The 25,001-nt window shown below is 36.8% G+C and overlaps 1 protein-coding gene across 5 annotated transcripts in view; it reads left to right on the plus strand.

The window, feature by feature from the left end:
* ARHGAP32 (Rho GTPase activating protein 32) overlaps nt 1-25,001 on the plus strand; it is a 307,294-nt gene that overhangs the window by 151,963 nt on the left and 130,330 nt on the right. For all 5 annotated transcript variants that reach the window (XM_030794518.1, XM_030794519.1, XM_003253401.4 and 2 more), the window contains one exon: nt 24,177-24,263. In XM_030794518.1, coding sequence (XP_030650378.1) covers nt 24,177-24,263 — 87 coding nt within the window. The remainder of the gene's footprint in view (nt 1-24,176; nt 24,264-25,001) is intronic.

Below are 25,001 nucleotides of genomic sequence, written 5' to 3' on the forward strand. Positions count from 1 at the left end.
AATGTAAACAAAATCTCTGGGAAAAAGAAGCAAAGATCTGTGTTTCACAAATACCCTGGAATGTAAACATGGCTTGGGGGAGAGAGAGAACTTTTATCTATGGAGGGCTCCATCTTTAGGGTTACTGGGTTAAGTTCAGTCCCTTAGCCCAGGTGCCAGTGTTCTTTGCTTAGAAAGCCCCGACCATACTGAAATGTGAAAATATGTATGAAGCAGTTTCCTGACAAGTACATGTTCTTGAGTAAGCATCAGTAAGATGAGGGCTGAGATTCTGCTGTTGTGTTATTTGGTCTCATTTTCCATGTATTCTTCATATGGTGGGCATCACAGTGAACTGATGGTGATTCTAGTGTTTAAAGATGAGCACATCCGTTACTTTATCTGATACTCAGCTGAGAAAACAGTGCTCTATTCCCATTCTGGAAAGAAAAACTGTTAGGTCTGTTAAGATGCGTGTAGGTCTCTAGCTTTTTCCTGGTAAATCTGAAGGGTAATTTTGCCTTTTATTGGTTTTTGCCTTATGTGCTGGAATTAGAACTTATTTCACTTATTAACCATGTAAGATGTAATTCTACTGTAGAATTATTCTTCCTCTTGGCATCCTGAACTCAGTAGTTTTAAAGTAGTATTTTCAGTGTCAAATACTAGGAGGTTGAAGGTAGGGTGGGTGGACCACATAGTATTATACAACAGAAATCATTTTTTTTATGTCTCCACGTCTGCTACACAGGCTGTGAGGTGAAAGAAAACTTGTTTACAAACCCCATAGGTATGACACGTGAAATTGCAGCCATTATAGAACTATAAAAGATGAATAAAGGAAAAGAACTCTTTCTGTGTCCCATTTGCAATCTGTTGATTAGGCTTTGGTGAATGGTTTCTTCTGTGGGTGGGTGGTATGTTTTTACCCTGTTCTATGCTACTGATTTCCATTCTCCATATGGAGAAAGAACTTTTCTGAACATTTGAAGACTTGCTGAATAGAGTTGTATTTTTAAAGATCCTAACAACACTAATTGTAATTGGTTTCCATGGTGATGGAAAAGTGAACTCAATACAGGAAAAATAACTCCAAAGATAGATTTGGAAGAAATTTAGAAATATGGGATTTGGAAATCCTGTTTGCCATTTCTAATAGATGAAGGACTGAAATATTAAACTGAGAAGTGAAAAATTATTTAAATCACTGAGTTGATGTCATAAATTTCTACAGGCAAATATAGTTCGGTCCTTCATAGTGTATAGTCTTTGTACATGTAGTTCAGGTACTGCATAAAATACATTAATATTCAGACGTGTATAGGGTGTATTAAAACCCACAGTTCTCTTAGGACAGTTTTATTGAATATCTTGTATGTGCTAGCCACCTATGTGAGTACCACTGATGAAGTAGATAATCTTTCCTCAGAGAAAACAAGTAATATACCAATAAGTTTAAGAGAAAAACAATGTTATAAATGTTGTAAAAGTGCTTGTAGGTACTCAGTGGCGAGAGAGATTATGTCATGTGACATTCAAAAGTCTTCACCTTTATTGAAGATTGAATAGAATTTGGATATGCAGAGATAGAGGTGAAGAACCCTCAGCCAAGGAAAAATAGTACAGACAAAGGTACTTGTGTTTTCATTGTTCAACTCCCTCTTATAAGTGAGGCTGTCAATTACTTTCTTAGTAAGAACTGAGAAAGTATTGCAGGATTTTGAGAAGAGAGTATGATGATCAATGTGTGATGGAGATGGAGAGCGACCATTTAAAATACCATTGTAATTATCCAGATGTAAGGAGGCCTAGAACCAGGGAAGTGGCAGTGGTAAGTAGGAAAAAAGGGGATGACTGTAAGAGATAAGTTTTAGGAGACGTGAGAGATTAAAGAATCAAAGGTGAAAGATGAGACCTTGAGCCTGGAAATGTAAAAAGAGAGCATGTGTGGAAAGGAAGAGAAGTAGCAGAATCTAGGGTGATTAGGTTGGTCAGCTGGGTGAATAGCAGTACAGTTTGTTTGTTTTGTGAATTCAGGAAGAGGAGAATATGTCAGGAAAGATGAAGAATTCAGTTTTGAAACTAAGCACCATATTTCAGGGAGAAGACAATGTTTGTTTATTCATTAAATACATAGTGATCCCTACTTAAATCTCAGGTACAGTTGACCCTTGAACAACATGGGTTTGAACTATATGAGTCCACTCATATGTGAATTTTAAAAAATAAATATATTGGAAATTTTTTTAGAGTTTTGCAGCAATTTGAAAACACTTGCAGATGAACCATGCAGCCTAGAAATTTGGAAAAAAACTAAGAAAAAGGTATGTCATGAATGCAAAATATATATATAAATAGTAGTCTATTTTATAACTTAACTACCATAAAATACACAAATATATCATCAAAAGTTAAAATTTATCAAGACTTACATAAACACAGACTGAACATGGTGCAATTCCTAATCAAGAGGAATGTAAACAAACATAAAGGTGCAGTATTAAATTATAACCATACAATTTAATGTAGTACATACTGTACTACTGTAATAATTTTGTAGCCACATCCTGTTGCTATCGTGAATTCAGGTGTTACAAGGATCCACTTAAAGCACTGTGTGATGCTTAATCATCTCTGTATATGCATTGTGTATTGCAGTAAAAAGTGATGTCTTATGGTTCTTCCATACTTTTCATTGTATTTGGTGCAATACCATAAACCTTGAATAACACCACGAGACTCATACAAAATGCTACTAGTGGTGCTGGAAATGCTCCCAAGAAGCAGAGAGAAGTCATGACATTGTAATAAGAAGTAGAATTGCTTGTTATGAACTATAAATGAGGTCTACAGCCACATTTGCTTGCCATTTCAGTCTGTTGTAAGGACTATTATTTTTTTAAAAAGAAAATTAATGAAGCTGTTATTGCAGCTATACCAGTAGGTGTGAACATCTTGCACTTTTTATGAAATACCTTTTTATCTCATATTGAAAATGCAGCTTTTATGTTGGTGCAGGATTGCTATAAGAAGGGCATACTTATAGACTATAATATGATTTGAGAAAAGCAGTCATTTGCTTTTGATTTGTATTTTGATCTATATTTTGACAATGTAAAAGGAAGGTGAAGAGTCTAAAGCTGGAGAATTTAATGCCAGCAAAGGATGGTTTGGTAATTTTAGAAAGAGGTTGGCTTTAAAAATGTTAGGGTAACAGGAGAACCTGCTTCTGTCACCCAAGAGGCAGCAAATGAGTTCCGAGATACCATTAAGAAAATCACTGAGAAGAAAGGATATCTGCATGGAAAGTTTTTAATGTACCATGAAGCAGCCAAATATTTGAATTTTTGGTGTCCCAGAAGGTGAAGAGAAAGTGAAAGGGATAGAAAACTAATTAAAAAAAAATGAACTGAAACTTTCTAGTTTTAGTAGGAGATTTAGATATGCAGATACAGGAAGCTCAGAAATTCCCAAATAGATACAATTCAAAAAGGCCAAGGCACATCATAGTAAAACTGACAAAAGTGAAAGACAAGAATTCTGAAAACAGCTAGAGAAAAGCATCTAGTCACTTGTAAAGGAACCTCCCTCAGTTCCATCAGACTAATGGTGAAATTTTTTTTTTTTTTTTTTTTTTTTTTTTGAGACAGAGTCTTGCTCTGTCACTCAGGCTGGAGTACAGTGGTGCAATCTTGGCTCACTGCAACCTCTGCCTCCTGGGTTCAAACAATTCTGTCTCAGCCTCCCGAGTAGCTGGGACTACAGGTGCAAGACACCACGTCTGGCTAAATTTTGTATTTTTACTAGAGACGGGGTTTCACCTTATTGATCAGGCTGGTCTTGAACTCCTGACCTCAGGTGATCCACCCGCCTCGGCCTCCCAAAGTGCTGGGATTACAGGTGTGAACCACTGTGCCCAGCCAACTAATGGTGAGTTTCTAAGCAAAACCCTTACAGGCTAAGAGAGAATGGGATGATACACTCAAAGTGTTGAAAGAAAGAAAACTGCCAGCCAAGTATACTATACTCAGTTTATTTCTCCTTCATAAATGATATGCAAGAGATAGAGGTGAAGAACCTCCTCATAAATAAAGGAGAAATACAGTCTTTCCCAGAGAGGCAAAAGCTGAGGGAATTCATTCCTGCTAGACTGTATCTCCAAGAAATGCTTAATTTAAGGGAGTCCTACACCTGGAAGCAAAAGGATGATACCTACTCTCATGGAAACATACAGAAGTATAAAGCCCACTGGTAGAACAAACACACAAATAAGGAAAGGAAAGGACTCAAATCTTAACCACTGTGGAAAACCACAAAACCACAATGATAAACAGAAAAAGAGAAAGAATAAAGGATATGCAAAACAACCAGAAATCAATTAATAAAATGACAGGAATAAGCCCTCACATATCAGTAACAACCTGGAATGTAAACAGATTAAATTCCTATATATCTTCCAAAAGATATAGACTGGCTGAATGGATAAAAAACAAACACACACAAAAAAAAACCCATGATCCAACTATATGCTGCCTACAAGAAACTCATCTCACCTGTAAGACGTATATAGGCCAGGTGCAGTGCATCACTGGAAGCCAAGAGTTTGAGACCAGCCTGAGCAACAAAGTGAAACCCTGTCTCTGTGAAATTTAAAAAAAAATACTATCCAGGCACAGTGGTGTGCACCTGTAGTCCCAGCTGCTTGGGTGGTTGAGGCAGTAGGATCACTTGAGACAAGGAGTTCGAGGCTACAGTGAGGTATGATCGTGCCACTGCAGTGCAACCTGGGTGACAGAGTAAGACCCTGTTTCATAAAACAAAAACATATAGACTGAATATAAAGGGATGGGAAAAGATACACCATGCAAACAGAAACCAAAAGTGAGTAGGAGTAGCTATACTTATATCAGATAAAACATACTTTGAGTCATAAATAATAAAAAGAGACAAAGAAGGTCATTTAATAATGATAAAGGGATCATTTATCATTATCCTCTTGTTCAGCAAGAGGATATAACAATACTAAACATACATGCATCCAGCATGTGAGAACCCAGATAAATGAAGCAAATGTTATTGCATCTAATGGGAGAAATAGACTCCAATACAGTAATAGTGGGGGATTTGAACACATTATCAGCATTAGACAGACCATCTACACAGAAAATTAACAAAAACACATTGGATTTAAACTATACATCAGACCAAATGCACCTAACAGATATTTACAAAATTTTCATCCAGTTGCTGTAGAATACACCTCGTCAGCACATGGAACATTCTTCAGAATACACCATATGTTAGGACACAAAACAAGTCTCAACAAATCAAAAAGCATTGAAATCATATCTAGTATCTTCTCAGACCACAAATGGAATAAAACTATAAATCAGTAACAAGAGGAGCTTTGGAAATTGTGCAACTACTTGGAAATTAAACAATATGCTCCTGAATGACCATTGGGTTAAGGAAGAAATTAGAGAGTAAATAAAAAGATTTTCTGAAGCAAATGAAAATGGAAACAGCATTTCAAATCTTATGGGATACATCAGAGCAATGCAATGAGGAAAGTTTATAACAATAAACACCTATATCAAAAGAAGTAGAAAGACTTCAAATAAACAATCTAATGGTGCACCTCAAGGAAGTAGAAAAGCAAGAACAAATCGAACCCAAAATGAATAGAAGGAAAGAAATAAAGATCAGGGCAGAACTAAATAAAATGGAGACTAAGAAAAATACAAATGATCAACAAAATTAAAAGTTTTTTTTTTTTTTTTTGAAAAGATAAGCAAAATTGGCAAACTACTACTTAGGTTAACCAAGAAGAAAAAGAACACCCAAATAAACAAAATTACAAATGAAAAATAGACATTGGCCAGGCATGGTGGCTCATGCCTGTAATCCCAGCTCTGTGGGAGGCCAAGGCAGACAGATCACTTTAGGCCAGGAGTTTTGAGACCAGCCTGGCCAACCTGGTGAAACCCCATCTCTACTAAAAATACAAAAATTAGCCAGGCGTAACAGCGTGTGCCATAGTCCCTGCTACTTGGTAGGCTGAGATAGGAGAATCGCTTGAACCCAGGAAGCAGAAGTTGTGGTGAGCCAAGATCATGCGCTACTGCACTCGAGCGTGGGCAACAGAGTGTGACTCTGTCTCAAAAAAAGAAAGGAAAAAAAAAGAAAAATAGACATTACAATGGATGCTACAGAAATACAAAAGGTCATGAGACTGTCATGAACAACTATACAGCAAGAAGCTGGAAGACTAAGAAGAAATGGATAAATTTCTGGGCACGTGCAGCCTACTAAAATTGAATCAGGAAGACTTACAAAACCTGAACATACCAATAAGGAGTATTGAGATTGAATTAATAACAAAAAGTCTTCTAACAATGAAAGTCTCAGGAATGGATGGCTTCACTGCCGATTTCTACCAAGCTTACAAAGAACTAACATCACTCTCCTCAAACTATTTCAAGGAATTGAAGAGGAGAGAATTCTCCCTAACTCATTCTATGAGGCCAGCATTAGCATAACACCAAAATCAGAAAACTACAGATCAATATCCCTGATAAACATAGATGCAAAAATACTTAACAAAGTACTTGCAAACTGAATCCAACAGCACATCAAAAAATAAGACACCATGATCATGTGGGATTTATTTCAGGGATGCAAAGGTGTTTTGACATACACAAATCAACAAACACGATACATCACATCAGCTGACTGAAAGACAAAAACCATCGTTGCCTCTCAAAGACACAGAAAAAAATTGACAGATTCAACAATGCTTCGTGATAAAAATTCTCAACAAACCAGACATAGAAGGAACATACTTCAACATAATAAAGTTCATATATGACAGACCAACACCTAACATCATACTGGATGGGGAAAAGATGAAAGCCTTTCCTCTAAGAATGGAAACAAGACAAGGATGCCCTCTTTTCCACTCCTATTCAACGTAGTATTGGAATTCATAGCCAGAGCCATCAGGCAAGAGAAAAATAAAAAAGCATCCAAATTGGAAAAGAGGAAGTTAAATTGTGCCTCTTTGCAAATATGATCTTACATTAAGAAAAACCTTAAAGACTTCACGAAAACTTTTTGATCTGATAAATAAATTCAGTGAATTTGCAGAGACAAAATCAACATACAAAAATCAGTAATATTTCTATATAGCAGTAACGAAATAGCTGAAAATGAAAAGAAGAAGGCAATCTTATTTACAATAACTAAACAAAAAACCTAGGAATAAGTTTAACCAAGAAAGTGAAAGATTTCTACAAGTAAACCTATGTAACACCGATGAATGAAATTGAAGAGGACACAAACAAATGGAGACATCCCATGCTCATGGATTAGAAGAACTAATGTTAAAATGACCATACTGTCCAAAGCAATTTATAGATTCAATACAAGGTCTATGAAAATACCAATGTCATTTTTCACATAAATAGAAAAAACAGTCCTAAAATTTATATGGAACCAAAAAAGAGCCTGAATAGCCAGTGAAATCCTTAGCAAAAAGAACAATGCTGGAGACATCACACTACCTGTCTTCAAAATATGACAAGGGCATTGTAACCTGAACAGAATGGTATTGGTATAAAAACAAACATGTAGAGTAATGGAACAGAATACAAAACCCAGAAAGAAATCCATGTGTTTACAGCCAACTTTTTTTTATAAAGTTGCCAAAAATATACATTGACAAAGGACACACCCTCTTCAATAAATGTTGCTGGGAAAAGTGGATGTCCACATGTTGAAGAATGAAACTAGACCACTATCTCTCATCATATAAAACAATCAACCCAAGATGGATTCAGAACTTAAACGTAAGACCTGAATCTATAAAACTACTAGAAGAAAACAGGGGAAACACTTCTGGATATTGGTCTTGGCAAAGATTTTATGGCTAAGACCTAAGCACAGGCAACAGAAACAAAAATAGACAAATGAGACTGTATTAAACTAAGAACCTTTTGCACAGCAAGGAAACAATCGACAGAGTCTCTGAAGAGACAACTGGTGGAGTGGGGGGAAATATTTGTAAATGATACCCCACAAGGGAGTTATACAAGGAATTCAAACAAATCAACAGCAAAAACAAAAACCAAAAAATAAAAAACACAAATCTCATTAAAAAGTGAGCAAAGGATAAGAATAGAGTTCTCAAAGAAGATATACAAATGGCCAACAGATACATGAAAAATACTCAACATCACTAATCATCAGGGAAATACAAATCAAAAACCACAATGAGTTATATTATCTTACTTCTGTTAGAATGGCTATTTTTTAATAGAAAAAATAGTAGATGCCAGTGAGTATGCAGAGAAAAGGGACCTATTAAACACTGTTGTCAGGAATGTAAGTGAGTACAAGCACTATTTAAAACAGTATGGAGATTTCTCAAAAAACTACTGCATATGTACCTAAAGGAAAGTAAATCAGTGTATCGAATTGATACCCGCATTCCCATGTTTATTGCAGCACTATTTACAATAACAAAGATATGGAATCAACTCACGTGTCTCTCCACAGACGAATGGTTAAAGTATATATCTATCTGTCTGTCTGTCTGTCTGTCTGTCTGTCTATCTATCTATCTATCTATCTATCTATCTATCTATCTATGCAATCGAATACTATTTGGCCACAAAAGAATGAAATTGTGTCGTTTGCAGCAACATGGCTGGAACTGAAGGTCATCATGTGAAGTGAAATAATCTAGCCACAGAAAGACAAATATTGCATATTCTCACTTACATGTGGGATCTAAAAAACTTGATCTAATGGAGGTACAGAGTAGAATAACAGTCTGAGAAGGGGCAACATGATGAAGAAGTTTGATTACTGGGAAGAAACATGCAGTTAGATAGAAGGCGTAAGTTATAATGTTCAATACCAGAGTAGGATGACTATAGTTAACAACCATGTATGTATATTTTAAAGTAGCCAAAAGAGAGATCTTGAAATGTTTCCAGTACATAAAAATGGTAATACTTAACGTGATGGAAAGCCCAAATACCCTGATTTGATAGTGACGCTTTCTGTGCTTATAACAAAATATCACATGTAACTCACAAATATGTAAAATATTATGTATCAATTTAAAAATTGTGCATTCAAAGACGCTATCAAGACAGTGAAAAGAACCCACTGAATGGGAATAAGGCAAGTCATATATCTGAAGCAAATTAAATGTAGAACTGTTACAACTCAACAACAAATATCAACAACCCACTTCACAAATCAGCAAAGGGCTTGAGCAGATATTTTTCCAAAGAAGATATGGAGGTGATCAACAAACATATGAAAATATTCTGGCCTATACATTATTGAAAGGTCATATTGAACTCAGTTAGTGCTTTTGTAGAACTGCCTATTTCTCCCTTCACTTCTGTCATGTTTGCTTTATATATTTTGGTGCTCTTTTGCTTGGTGCCTCCGTGTTTACCATTGTTATATGTTCTTGATGAATTTTCTCATCTCATCAATATATAATGTTCATTTTTGTCCTAATGTCTATTTTGTCTGATATTAGTATAGCTACCCACATCTTTTTGGTTATCATCTACATGGAATATAATTTTCCATCTTTTCATTTTCAACATATTTGTATCTTTGGATCTAAAGTGAGTCTCTTGTAGAAAGCAAGTAGTTGGATTGTGTCTATTTTTAATCCGTTCTCCATCTCTGCCTTATGATTGTAGAGTTTACTCTGTTTACGTTTGTAGTAATTACTCTTAAGAAAGACTTATGCAATTTTGCTGTTTGTTTTCGATATGTCTTATAGTTTTTGCACCCATTTTCGCTGTTACTGCCTTCTTTCTTATTTAATTGAATTAGTGACGTTTTGATTCTCTTCTCATTTTTTCCTGTGTACATGTTATATGGCTGTTCTCTCTATGGTTACCACAGTGATTACATAGAACATCTTAAAATTGTAACAGTTTATTTTGAATTTATGCCAACTTAACTTCAATTCCATACAGAAGCTCTACTTTTTTTTTTTTTTTTTTTGAAACACAGTTTTGGTTTTATTGCCCAGGCTGGAGTGCAATGTCGTGATCTCAGTTCACTGCAACCTCCACCTCCTGGGTTCAAGCAGTTCTCCTGCCTCAGCCTCCCAAGTAGCTGGGATTACAGGCATGCGCCACCACATCTGGCTAATTTTGTATTTTTAGTACAGACGGGGTTTCTCCATGTTGGTCAGGCTGGTCTTGAACTCCTGACCTCAGGCGATCCGCCTGCTGCGGCCTCCCTAAGTGCTGGGATTACAGGCATGAGCCACCATGTCCGGCGCAAAATCTCTACTTTTATACAGCTCAATCGCCATCATTAAGTTATTGATGTCACAGATTACATCTTTACATATCATGTGTCCAATAACATACATTTATGCATGTGTCTTTTAAATAACATAGAAAGCAAAAAGTGGGGTTCTAAACCAGAGTTTCAGTATTACTGGTGTGTGTTTGCCCATGTATTAACCTTAACTGGAGATCTTTTTATTTTCATATGGCTTCAAGTTACTGTCCAGTGTCCTTTTATATCAATGTTAAGAACTTTGTTTAGACTTTCTTGTGGGGTAGGTCTAGTGCTGGTCAGCTCTTTCAGTTCTATTTTTTGGGGGAAATCTGTGAATGTCTTAATTTGTCCTTTATTTTTGAAGGATAGTTTTTCTGGATATAGGATTTTTAGTTGACTAGGCTTTTCTTTCAGTATTTTAAATGTATCGTCCCTCCGCCTTTTGGCCTCAACATTTCAGCTGAGAAAATAGCTTATAATGTTTTTGAGGATCACTATATATGTGACCAGTTGCTTCTTTTTTGCTGCCTTCAAGAGCTTCTCTTTGACCTTGTCTTTTGAAAAATTTGATTATAGTGTGTCTTGGTGTGGAACTCTTTGGATTTTGGATATGCACATTTGTGTCTTTCATCAAATTTGGAATGATTTCATCCATTATTTAAAAAAATAATATTTGCCCCATTCTCTCTTTTTCATTCTTAGATTTCCATAATGCAAGAGTTGGTCCGCTTGATGGGTCTCATAGGTTTTTTAAAGCACTGATTAATTTTTAAAATTATTTCTTCTTTCTGCTCATTACATTTTATAATTTTACTTGTCTTATCTTTAAGGTGACTGATTCTTTCTTCTTCTTGATCAAATAAATCTGTTGTTGAGCTATCTAGTGAATATTTGTTTTCTTTTTCAACTTTTATATTAGATTCAGGGAGTACATGTACAAGTGTATTTATTACCTGGGTATATAGTGTGATGTTGAGGTTTAGGGTACAAATAATCCCATCACCCATGTACTGAGAATAACATCCAAAAGTTAGTTTTTAAATCTTTTCCTCACTGCCTCCCTCCCCTATCTAGTAGTCCCCAGTGTCTACTGTTACCATCTTTATTTCCGTAAGTACCTGATGTTTAGCTCGGACTTATAAGTGAGAACGTGTGGTATTTAGTTTTCTGCTCCTGTGTTAATTTGCTTAGGCTAATAACCACTGTCTGCATTTATATTGCTGCAAAGGATGTGGTTTTTTCTTTTTTATAGCTGTGTAGTATTCCATGGTATGTGTGTACCATATTTTCTTTATCTAGCTCACTTTTGACGGGCACCTAGGTTGATTCCATGTCTTTGCTATTGTGAATAGTGCTGTGATGAACATGTGAGTGCATGTGTCTTTTTGGTAGAACAATTTGTTTTCTCTTGTATATATATCCAGTAATGGGATTGCTGGGTCAAATGGTAGTTGTGTTTTTAAAGTTCTTTTGAGAAATCTCCAAACTGCTTTCCACAATGGCTGAACTAATTTACATTCCCAACAACAGTATATAAGCAATTCCTTTTCTCTGCAGCCTCACCAACATCTGTTGTTTTTTGTCTAGTCAGATTTTAACCTTAGTTATTGTACCTTTTGGCCCCAGACTTTGTTTTTCTAATACTTTATAGCTTCTTGCTAATATTCTCTTATGTTCATACATCAGTTTCTTGATTTCCCTTATTTCTTTGTCCATGGTTTCTTTGAACTTTTTGAATGTGTTGAATACAGTTTATTTAGTGTCTAGTTAAGTCCCATATATAGACTTCTCAGATACAGTTTCTGTTTTTTCCTCTGATGAATCTGTGCTTTCCTGTTTCTTTGTATACCTTGTGACTTGTGTGGCATACTGTACATTTGAATATTATAATGTAGTAACTCTGGAAATTGGGTTCTCATCTATCCTTAGAGTTTGATTTTTTTCATTGTTCGTGGCTGCAGTTGGGTTTGTTTGGTGATTTTTTTTTTCCAAACTGTTTTAGTGAAGACTATATTCCTTGTCATATGTATTCAGTAAAGTCTTTCTTCTTTTAGCTTGTGTTTAGGTAGTGTTTTGTCAGGGATTTTTTTGAATGCCAGGAGTGAAAAATAAAAATCAATGAAAAAGCCACTTTCTCCAGTCTTTACATGTTGCTTCTGTACTGGAATACTCATTCAACACCTAGCGAAGCTGTTTACAGTTCTGCCTTAGTCTTCCCTTCATGTTACACTTATCCTAGAGGTCAGCCGGAGGTGAAAACCTAGGGACTTCTTAGCTTTTTGTGAGTACGTGTCCTACCCTGTGCATGTGCACGGCTTTCAAAATACTTCCATATACCCAGGCACTTTTGAATGCTGTCATTGCCCAGACACCTCTCTACTCACCTTTCCCTCTTAGATTTTAGGTTGTCTACTTTATGTCTCAACTATAGTTTTTTTGCTCCAGATAGTTGTAGAGTTTTTGTTTGCCTTACTGTATTTTTAAGCAATATTTAATGGTTTTCCTCCTTGAATGAGTTCCATATTAGGTGAAATGTAGCTAAGCACCTTGCATCAGTTCTTCAGGTAGCCTCTAGACAGGTTAGAAGAGACAAACAATAGTTTGTGAATAGGGTCTTTCTATTCCTTTCAGGCCCAGTGAGGGTTGGCATCATCAAGACTACTGCTGAGCCAGAGAGGTTTGGGGCAAGCACAAGTAAAAATGCCACAAAGCTTTCCTATTTTGAAGTTGCATTTTCTTTGATTCAGTGATCTCTTGGTTATTCTAAACCCTTTACTGTTTTCTGGAGTACTGAGAAAGTTGACTCTGAGAGATTGTGCTTGTTTTTTGTGATTTTTGGAGGGACTGAAGCTTGTAGCCACCTACTTTACCATTTCATTGACACCATTTGGCCATCTTCTTTCTCTTTTAGTTTTTTCTTTTCTTCTTATCTCCTTGCTTTTTTTTTTTTTTCTGAAATGTTCTTTCTCCTTATGCCTTCCTCCCCATTTCTTCCTAGAGAGATTAATTTTATTTCTAGTCTTAACTTCTTTTAAGGTTGTTGACATTTAAAAATTTTATCCTCTTCCTTTTGGTTTGGAAACCAGAAAATAGAAAATATATATCATTTTTCTATTCTTTTTATGGCTACAATTAAAATCATAACTCAAATACCTAATTTAAAGGCTAAATTTTTTCAGTATCTCTAACTGATTCTGTCATAAAGTATCAGCATTTAGAATATTTTAACTGTGCTCACTCTTTCCTCCATGTTAGTGTTGTTCAGGATGATAATTCTAACTTTTTATCTTTCATAATTAAATATTATTCTTATATAGCTAAATTTGTTTAGATTTGTAAACTTATTTCCTGAATTTCTTGTTCAATATTTCTACCTTACTTCTCGGTTTATTCTTTTAGAATCCCTTTTTTTCTAAAGTACATATTTTAGAAATTTTTTTTGGTGAGGTTTTGTTGGTGGGAACTCTTCAGTTTTTGTTCGTCAGAAAATGCTTTTTTTGGCTCTTATTTTTACATGATAGTTTAGGTATGAATAAAGTCTTGGTAAATCTCTTTTCTCCGAACTTAAAGATATTCTTAAACCGTTCCATCTGTTACTGTTGAGATGTTAGGTGTTTTATAGTTACTTAGATATTTCCTATTTCTGGAACTGTTTATTCCTTCCTGCAGTTCTGGGTTTTTATCTGGTACCATTTCTCTTTAGCCTGAAGAACTTGTTTTAGTTTTTTTGTTGGACTAGTCTACTGGAGACAGATTCTTTCAGATTATTTTTATTTGTGAATGTTTTTATGTTGCTTAATTTCTGATGGTTATTGGCATGAATTATATTAATAGTATTGACAACATTTCTTTCAGCACTTAAAAGATGTTTTCTTTTTGTCTTCTCCCCTCTCTTGTTTCTGATGAGAAGTCAGCTGTTATTTATACTTTTCCTCCATGAGTCATGTATGTTTTTTTCTTTATAGATTGAAAGTTTTTTTCTTCATCTTTCCTTTTCAAAATTATAATTATGATATGTTTAGTACCGATTTATTCATTTATTTTGGGGTGCACTGAGTTTCTTGATTTTGAAGCTGATGTTTTCACATATTTTGGAAAGTTCTCATCTGGTCTCTCCTGAGATATTCTGCTTCATTCTCTCTTATCTCCTTCTGGTACTCCAATTGTATCTATGGTTATGTGTTTGACATTCTCTTAGGGAGCTGAACTGTATTGTTATTTTTGTGCATTCTTTTTTTCTCCTAGTGATTCAATATGGATACTTTTTATTGGCCTGTTTTCAAGTTCACTGCTCCTTTCATTTACTGTTGCCAGTTTGCTCTTAAAATCTGATACAAAAAATCATTTTTCGCATTTTCTATGGAATTTTTTTTTCATAGTTTCAATCTCTGCTGGATTTCCCATATTTTCTTTTGACTACTGTAAGTACCACACATGTGTAGAATGAAGTATCTGCCTTTTTGTGATTGGTGTATTTAACATTAGCACAGTGTTCATCCCTGTTGTAGCGTATGTCAGAATTTTTTTCTTTTTAAAGGCTGAGGCTGAATAATATTTCATTTTGCCTGTTGGTGTACATGTGTAAATGTGTGCACCACATTTTGTTTATCCAGTCATCTGTTGATGGACATTGGGTTACTTCTGCTTTTTAGTTATGATGAATAATGCTGCTATGAACATGGGTTTACAAATGTCTCTTTGAGACTCTGTTTTGCCTTTTGGGGGTGTATACCCAGAAGTGGAATTGCTAGGTCGTATAGTAATTCTTCTAGGTCATATAATAATTCTCCTTTTACGTTTTTTGAGGACCACCATTCTCTTTTCCACAGTGGCAGTACGAATACCACCAACAATGTACAAGGGTTTTAGTCACTCTAATTTGAAACCAGCACTTGATGTTTTCTGTTTTTGGATAATTAATGTCCTTATGTATGTGAAGTGGTATCTCATTGTAGTTTAGATTTGCATTTGCTAATGATTAGTGATTTTGAACATCTTTTTGTGTGCTTACTGGTCATTTATATATCTTCTTTGGAGAAATGTCTATTCTCCAGTACTTTGCCCATTTTTAAATTGTTTTTGTTTTTGTTGTTGTTAGGTGATAGAAGTTCCCTCATTTTGAACCTATGGTTCTCACTGCATGTGAGATAGGTGTCTTGAAGACAGCATACCAATGGGTCTTGGTTCTTTATTCAGTTTGCCACTGTGTGTCTTTTAATTGGGGTATTTAGCCCATTTACATTCAAGGTTAGTAGTGATATGTGTGGATTTGATCCTGTCATCATGATGTTAGCCGGTTGTTTTGCAGACTTGTTTATGTGGTTGCTTTATGGTATCATTGGTCTGCTTATTTCAGTGTGTTTTTGTAGCAGCTGGTAGCAGTTTTTCTTTTCCATATTTAGTGCTTCCTTCAGGAGCTCTTGTAAGGCAGTTCTAGTGGTAACTAATTCCCTCAGCATTTGTTTGTCTGAAAAGGATCTTATTTCTCTTTTGCTTATGAAGCTTAGTTTCACCAGATACGAAATTCTGTGTTGGAATTTTTTTAAGAGTGTTGAATATTGGCTCTCAATATCTTTTGGTTTGTAGGGTTTCTGCTGAGAGGTCTGTGGTTAGTCTGATGGGCTTCCCTTTGTTGGTGACCTGACCTTTCTTTCTAGCTACCTTTCACATTTTTTCTTTCATTTCGGCCTTGGAGAATCTGACAATTATGTGTCTTGGGGATGATCTTATTGTGAAGTATCTTACTTGAATTCTCTACATTTCCTGAATTTGAATGTTGGCTTCTCTAGTTAGGTTGGAGAAGTTCTCATGGATGATATCCTGAAATATGTTTTCCAATTTGGTTCCATTCTCTCCATCTCTTTAAGGGACACCAGGGGGTCATAGATTTGGTCTCTTTACACAATCCCATATTTCTTGGAGGTTTTATTTGTTCATTTTCATTCTTTTTTCTCTATTCTTGTCTGTCTGTCTTATTTCAGAATGCCTGTCTTCAAGCTTTGAGATTCTTTCCTCCACTTGGTCTGTTCTGCTGTTAATACTTGTGATTGCATTATAAAATTCTTACAGTATGTTTTTCAGCTCTGTCAGGTTGGTTACATTATTTACTACACTGGCTATTTTGTCTGTCAGCTCCTGCATTGTTTTATCATGCTTTTTAGCTTCCTCGGATTGGGTTTTAGTGTACTTCTGTAGCCCAGTGATCTTCATTCCTATGCATATTCTGAATTCTATTTCCATTTCAGGCCAGTTCAGGACCCTTACTGGAGAGATGATACATTCGTTTGGAGAATAGAAGGCACTCTGGCTTTTTGAGTTTTCAGGGTTCTTGTGCTGATTCTTTCTCATCTTTGTGGGCTTCTCTACAGTCTTTTAGGTTGCTGGCCTTTGGATGTCTTTTTCCCGGTTTTATCCTATTTGATGACCTTTAGGGTTTGATTGTGTTATAAAGGGGATTCAGCTGATTGGCTTCATTTCTGGAAGTTTTTTGGGGGACCAGCGCTCTGCTCCCAACTGTATTGCACCCAGACTTTGTTTTCTGTCTCCTTGAGGTTAGGAATCCACTGTGTTGGTGGGGACCAAAGTGCTCCTGGGCTGCTGGTCACTACACTCCAATAGGTGGTGACAGTCAAAGCATTTTATAGTGTGGTGATAGCAGGGTCCATCCTTGTGGCAGCAGCTGCAGCAGAGTGCTAGTGGGTGCCAGGGTGCTTGCCTCCCTATGGGCGTTCACCACACCAGCTGGGGCAACGCAGCTTGGGGGTGGGTGGAGGCCCTCTGTTGGTTACTGTGTGCACAGTTGTGCTGCAGGTGGTGTTGGCTTGGGAGCTGGTGGGCGCAGGTCTAGGTGCCTTCTCTGTGCCCCATAAGCAGAAGTGGTCACTCAGGGTGGGAGAGGATTTGCTGTTCTCTGTGCAGTGTTAGTATAAGGGCAGGGTGCAGGCAGGGTTGGGGTTGGCTGGCTCTGCCCACCAAGGCTCCATCTACAGTGGTGGTCGGCAGGTGGAGGTAGGGTGGATTGCACTCTTGTTCACTGGCAGAGAAAGGAAAGCAAAACCTGCCCATACTGACATGTGCCAGCAAAGTGATGTGGGGAGTTGCCATGGCCTCAGGGGAAGCTGACATATGGGAAGGGAGTCTGGGCTGATGCATGGTCGTAGGTGCCACCCCTCTGCAGCTCTCCGCAGGTCAGGCATGGTCCACCAGTGCAGAAGCTATGATACAGCTCCCAGGAATGCGAGGCTGCCCAGCAAGCATGTGTGGCCAGGCTGGGTCCTTGGGAGAGGCCAGCACACCAAGGGATGGTCAGATTGAACCGGCCCCATCTGATGGGCAAGGCCATCTTGCAGAGAACAGGCCTAGCAGTTCCCCTTGAACTAAAGCCACCTGTGGTTGCAAGTTGAGCCTAGGGGCATGACCACTCCTAAATGTGCTCTGCTATGGATGCTCCTGCATCAAACCTTCTGGGCTCCACATCAACTGGCTTGCCGCACCTACCACTTCTCTGAAAAGCTCTCCCTGCCAATTCAAGTGTCCATGGTGGTCGAAGGGGGGTCTCTTTCTGCTGGGGTTTCAGAGGCCTGTGGCGAGTGCAGGTTGCTCCTTGCCAGTTCAACTCACCTGTTCCCCTGGAGCTGTTGGGATCCAGGAACGAGTCCTGGTGCAGTGCACAGTAGCCCCATGCAGGGTTCCCAGCTTTCTCCCCCTTCAGCCCAGCTTCTGTGTCTTCCCTGTGTACACTCTTGGTGCCTTCCCTCTGAAGATCTGTTAGAAGCACGCCAGTTATCTTGGTCTCTCAGTGGGAGCTGTTTCACCTGGCTGCGTCTAGTCAGCCATCTTGCTCTCCCCCACTGCTTATAATTGTTGTATCTTCTTTGTGTATTGAACCTTCTATTAACATATAATATTCTTTTTTGTTTCTAAACTTTTTGGTTTAATGTCTGTTTTATTTATTTTTAGTATAGTCACCTCCACTCTCTTTTGGTTTCAATTTGCGTGGAATATCTTTTTCCATCCTTCCACTTTCAATCTATTTGTATATTTGGGTCTAAAGTGTATCTCCTGTAACCACCATATATAGTAATGCATCACTTAACAGGGTTATTTTCTGAGGGATATATTATTAGGTGATTTTGTAGTTGTGAATATCTCTAAAACGTACTTAGAGTAGGTATAGCCTACCATACACCCAAGCTATCTGGTGTAGCCTGTTGCTTCTAGGCTACAAACCGGTTCAGAATGTTAATCTACTGAATACTATAGGCAGTTGTAACACAATGGTAAGCATTTGTGTCTCTAAACATGGAAGAGGTACAGTAAGAATGTGGTTTTATAATCTTATGGGCCCACTGTAATATATGCAGTTTGTCATTGACCAAAATGTTGTTATGGTGGCACATCACTGTAATTGAATTATGTTACTTTGTTATTCTGCCAATCCCTGTCTTTGATTGTACTGTTTATTTCATTCACATTAAAAGTAATTACTGATAAGGAGGGGCTTCTCTCATTTTTCTATGTTTTCTTTATATCTTACAGCTTTTTTCCTGTATTCCTGCATTAATGCATTTTAAATGTGTTTAGTTGATTTTTTATTGTGAAATGTTTAAATTTCTTTCTTATTTTCTTCTGTTCACATTCTATAGCTGTCTTTTTGTGGTTGCCATGAGGATTACATTTAACATTGTAAAGTTATAACATTCAAATTTGAATTTATGCCAGTTTAAATTTATTAACATAGGAAAACTCTGCTCCTGTAATAGCTCCATGGTCGCCTCTTTTGGTTGTTGATTATCACAAAATTACATCTTTATACATTTTTCTGCTCTGAAACATAAATAATTTTTTAAATGTATTAGCCTTTGAAATGATGTAGGAAAGAATGTGGAATTACAAACCAAAGTTAAAATAATGCTAGCCGCACTTTGGGAGGCCAAGGCAGGTGGATCACAGGGTCAGGAGATCAAGACCATCCTGGCTAACACGGTGAAACCCCGTCTCTACTAAAAATACAAAAAATTAGCTGGGCGTCGTGGCGGGCACCTGTAGTCCCAGCTATTCAAGAGGCTGAGGCAGGAGAATGGCGTGAACCCAGGAGGCAGAGCTTGTAGTGAGCCGAGACCGCGCCACTGCACTCCAGCCTGGGTGACAGGACAAGACTCCGTCTCAAGAAAAAAAAAAAAAAGAAAAAGAAAAAAGAAAAAGAAAAATAAATAATGCTAGCCTTTAGACTAATAATTTTCTTTTAAGTATTAGTCTCTTAAATCATTTAGATAACAAAAAGTGGAGTTACATATCATTGTACAGTAATACAAGCTTTTATAATTGCCCATATATTTATCTTTATTGAGTTCTTACTTCTTCATTAGGGTTTGAGTTAGTAGTGTTTGTGTGTATGTGTTTTAATTTATTTTACCCTGCAGTTATCCCTTGAGAATTTCTGTTTGGCAAGTCTAGTAGTAACTGACTCCCTCAGCTTTTCTTTATCTGGGAACATCTGAAGTTGGGATTTTTAAAATCTAGGAACATCTCCCTTACTTTTTAAGGACAGTTTTGCTGGTTATAGAATTAGTGGTTGACAGTTCTTTTAGCACTTTGAATATATTTACCTGCTGTTTTTTGACCTTTAAAGTTTCTAATGAGAAATCTCCCAATCTTACTGATGATCCCTTGCAGGTGTTGAGTCACTCCTATCTTGATTCTTTCAAGATTGCCTCCTTGTCTTTGTATTTTGAACATTTGATTATCAGGTATGTTAGTGTGGGTCTCTCTGAGTTTATCTTACTTAGAGTTCATTGAGCTTCTTGGATCTTTATATTCATGTCTTTTATCAAATTTGGGAAGTTTGGGGCCATTATCTTTTCAAATAATCTCTTTGCCCCTTCTTTCTCTTTTTTTATTCTGGTACTCCTACATGTGTATGCTGGTTTGCTTGAGGGTGTCCCATGGGTCCCTTAGGCTCTTGTTACTTATCTTCAATTATTTTTTCTTCCTACTACTCAATCATTTCTATTGTCTTATCTTTAAGTTAACTAATTCTTTCTTCTGCCTGCTCAAATCTGCCTTTGAATCCCTCTAGTGAATTTTTCATTTCAGTTTTTATACTTCTCAGCTATAAAATTTGATTTTGGTTTCTAGGCTTTTTATCTCTTTATTGATATTTCTATTTTATTTATATAATGTTTCCTTGACTTTTTCCACAACTTCCTTTAGGTCTTCGAACATCTTTAAGATAGTTGTTTGTCTAGTAAACCTACTATCAGATCTTTTTCAGAAACAATTTTTTAGTTCTATTTTTATTTAAAAAAATTGTGGAGATGGTGTTCTATGTTGCCCAAGCTGGTCTTGAACTCCTGGCCTCAAGCTATCCTCCTGCCTCAGCCTCCCAAAGCACTGGATTACAGGTGTGAGCCACCATGATTCATTTTGATTCGTTTTTTCCTTTGAAAGTTTCACACTTTCTGTTTCTTCATGTGCCTTGTGATTTTTTTTTTTTTTTTTTTGAAAAATGGACGTTTGAATCTAATGATGTGGTAACTCTGAAAACCAGATTCTCCTCCTTACCCAGGGACTGCTGTTTTTATTTTATTTTATTTTTTTTTTATTGTTGTTGTCTGTCTCTGTGCCAAAGATCAGCCTGAGTTGGAACTTAATGTCTTCTTTTGTCTTTCCTAAGCTTGTACCTTTCTCTGAGCATGTGCAGTCACTTTCTAATTTTCTCTATATGTCTTTTGAATAGGTCAGTTGCTTTTGAATGCCCTAGTCTATTATATTTTCCCAAAGGAGGAAAAAGAGAAAAATCAAGGGGGACAGGGAAGGAAAAGGGCATTGGCCCTTTATGTCTGCTGGAAGTCACTTTAGCCAGAGGAGCATGGGCCTGCCAACAGTGGAGCTAGGTGTAATGGACACATAGCTATTTGTCTGCACCTCTGCAATCCAAAGCAGTGATCCGCAGTCACAGCATAGATCTCTGAAATTTGGAGGCAGTCTTCTTTTTGTCTGTCTTGGCTCTTGTAAGGTATGTGTATGCTGCTCTAGGAGTATGTGCACAGCTGCCTGCTATAGGGGTGGCGGTGGGGGGTGGCATATAGGGAACTGTTATTTTCTTAAGTGCTCATGTTGACCAAAATGAACTACAGTTTCCCATCCAGGCCTTCCCTTGGAAGTAGCAGGCCTTCAGTAGATACCAGAGTTGTCAAAATAGTTACCCACCAGACAGATTCTGCCAGTGCAGTTATTGTCTAGGTGGAAAGATCGATTCCTGGTGAGTCTGCCGTTTTTCCAGAGTCTTCTCTTTCTCGTGTGCTTTTGCATATTGTTTGCCTGTTGAACTGTATTTTAGAATCTCTATTATATTTAATTTACATTCTCTTTCTTATTATTTTTATATCTGGCCCAATTCTGTGTCTGCTTTATTTTACCCTTGCCTCTCATGACGATGTGTCACATTTGCTTGCTTGTCTGTGTGTTTTGTAATTCTTTAATGTGAAATATATAAGAAACAGCTGAGACTGAAGTCAGTAAACTTACCTCCAGGAAAGGGCTTATCTCTTCTTCTTTCAGTCTGTTGAAGTGAGGTGCTGCATCAGGCTGATCTGTATTTGATATAGATCTGGTCTTTTATGCCAGCTTTACTTTGATTGAGTTTATCACTACTTTAAATATTTTGAAGTTAAGGTTCTGAGATTTCTTTCACAAGGAAAATTGAAGAGTGGTGAGATGCTGAAGGTATCTTTGTGCTTTGCTATGAAGCCCCAAATCTTCTGAGCTGAGGGAGAACATGTTCTCTTTCTCTGCTTGCAGCCTGGATGCTTATTCTCTTGTCTGTCCAGTTCTTTCCCCCAGTGTTTTGTGCCTCTGGAGAGCACTCTTCCCCTTGCCCTACCCAAGAGCTTTGAGGGTAGCTGTGAAGTCCTGCAGTTTCTCCCAGCTTTTCTGTGCCACCTCCATCCTTCAGTTGTTGAGTGTCCTGAGTGCCTGCAGAGGAGTATCTTCCAGTTCTCCTTTCCTCTGTTTCACTGTCCTGCTCTCAGTCAAGGGAGGTTAGCTGCCTTGTGCTTGGGGAGGCTTCCTATACTTCACAGGCTCATTCTCTCAGTTCTCTTCCTCTCCTTCAGCCTTTGGTTTACTCACCCGCTGCCCCTGGTGAGTACCTGTGGGAATCAGTTGATGGGTGAGTGTCAACTCTCTGCTACAGAGAGTTGTAATTTTAGTTTATCACTTTAGTGATTACACTACAGTGTAATTTTAGTTTATATGCAGTTACTCAAGGTTTGGCTGGCTTCTCCTTACCCTGTCTAACATAGATTCTTTTTTCTCTTGTATCTCTGCCAGGCATCCAAGCACATATTTGAGTCTCTTCTGTCTCATAAAAGTGTTGTCACTTTCTGAAAACTAGTTCATGTAGGTTTCTTTTCACCCTTAATTATATGATTTCTTTTTTAAACTATGCTTTTGTCGTTAACCTGGCTTTTTCGGGCTAATGGGAGAATGATTGTTATCTTATGAACAACTTCTACTTAATATCTGAAGTTTAAAAAAATACTTTGTGATACCACTTTCCTCAATAGAGAACGTATCTTCATCAACCTCATACCTCATATTGTATGGATTATAATGTACATTACATTTATTAAGTATTAGTTTACCTGGGTGGACACTGTTCATGCATCATCTCATTTAATACCCACAAACTTGAGAATACATAATATTATATCATCCTCATTTTCCAGTTGAGAGCCTAAGCAGATAGGTCAATATTACATAGCCAATTATAAACACATTTGAACCCAGGGTTGTCCATCTCTGGGACTGCGATTGCAAATTGACATCCAAAGATGGGGCAGGTCTGTAACATAAGTGAGTAAAGCAAGTGGGGTATAAGAAAAATAACACAGCAAGTAGCATGAATGACAATACTCAGCCTAGATACTGGCAAAAAACTAAAGGGTAGTCAGTTCTGTGACAAACTTTCTTGGGGAATATATACCTCATTTAAAGGTGATGGTCATTTCTCAGCTGTAGCTAGTTGTTGCCCATGTGAGAATGTAGGTCGAGTCTTCCCAATTTTCTGATTTTTCAGTAGAAGCCAGAAATCTGTATTTTTCACATGAAACCTCTTAGCTTCTACATGCCAGTAGCTGGTTTAAATAAAACTAAAATCCAGTGTGCAGACCTACATGGTGAATTTTTTTTGAAATTTTAAATTTCAAATCGTTGTGGATACAGAGTAGGTTTATATATTTATAAGGTATATGAGATGTTTTCATACAAGCATGCCATGTGTAATAATAGCATCATGGAAAATGGGTATCCATCCTTAAAGCATTTGTCCTTTGTGTTACAGACAATCTAGTTATACTATTTTAGTCATTTAAAGCTGTACAATTATTATTAACGATAGTCACCTTGTGCTGTCAAATACTAGGTATTTTTCATTCTTTCTATTTATTTTGTACCCATTAACCATCCCCAGCTCCTCCCCACCCCACTACATGGTGATTCTGAAATTAAACATGTCCATAGGCCCAACCTGTTATCTGCAGCCAGTTTTTAATCTATGTAGTAAGGTCTGAACTCTTTTAAACTGTTAAATCATACTGTCTCTCAGTGCTTAGTTTCATGTATGTACTAAATAGATTAAGGAAGTGAAGACCCTTGTATGTAAGCTACACAGATATAGATATATATTTTATCTGAAACACTGAGTCCTTCATTCATCTGCCTTAAGCAATAAAGTTCTCATAAAAGATATGTCTCACATTAAGCTGATGCTTCTGGAGATGATGCTCCAGGTATTATGAATGCTTAGTTTATTCTTGTTTACTAATCATGACTTTCTTTCCCTCTCTTCTTTTTTTTCTGTGATGTAGCTTTCACTTTCAGAAGAACAGAATGAAGTAATGAAAAATGGCTGTGAATCTAAAGAGCTGGTCTACCTCGTGCAGATTGCTTGTCAGGTGATTTTGTGAATGTATTTTCCTTTTCATATGAAGTTAAGAATTAGGTTGAGTAATGATTAAATTTCATTCTATAACGTGGTTTGCCTAAAGGATTATAATCCACAGAAAAATACTTATATAATACTGAAATGAGATTGTGCAGTAATGACTATTGTAAGAAAATAAATGGTATTATTTTAAAACAGAAATAAGTGTATTCATACAGTACTACATGGAATGTAGAGTTGAGCATTGCAACTTGCATGTCTCCTTTTTGCACTTTTAGAAAGTTCCTAAGGCTTTTCACACTTATGAGTAAGTAACAATGACTGTGGTAATCAAGATTTTTTGTTTCATTCTTTAATCTGTACCCTTAAGTGAAAATACTTTTATTAAGACTAAAGGAAAGATATTTATTGATCACTACATTAAATGATTCAGCTATTGATCACATATTATGGCAAAAGAGTAGATTATGTTGTCTCTGCTTCAGATGCACACTTTTTCTAACTGAGACATTAAGTTTCTCTTTGGTGTAACAATAGGATATGTGCATGTTTTTGTAGCTTGTTATTTCTTGACTTTTAATATTAGAACTTTTTTGAAGGTAATGACCGTGACTTGTTCTTAATGAGACTTGAAATATATCATTTGTAGCATTGACTATTTCCCCCATCATGTAAGCACTTAGTATAGTTCTTTTATTCACTTATTCTGCATTCTTTGAGCTTTTTGCCTACTGGTGAATTAGTCATT

The sequence above is a fragment of the Nomascus leucogenys genome, chromosome 15 (assembly GCF_006542625.1).
Source record: "Nomascus leucogenys isolate Asia chromosome 15, Asia_NLE_v1, whole genome shotgun sequence".
NCBI classification, from domain to species: domain Eukaryota; kingdom Metazoa; phylum Chordata; class Mammalia; order Primates; family Hylobatidae; genus Nomascus; species Nomascus leucogenys.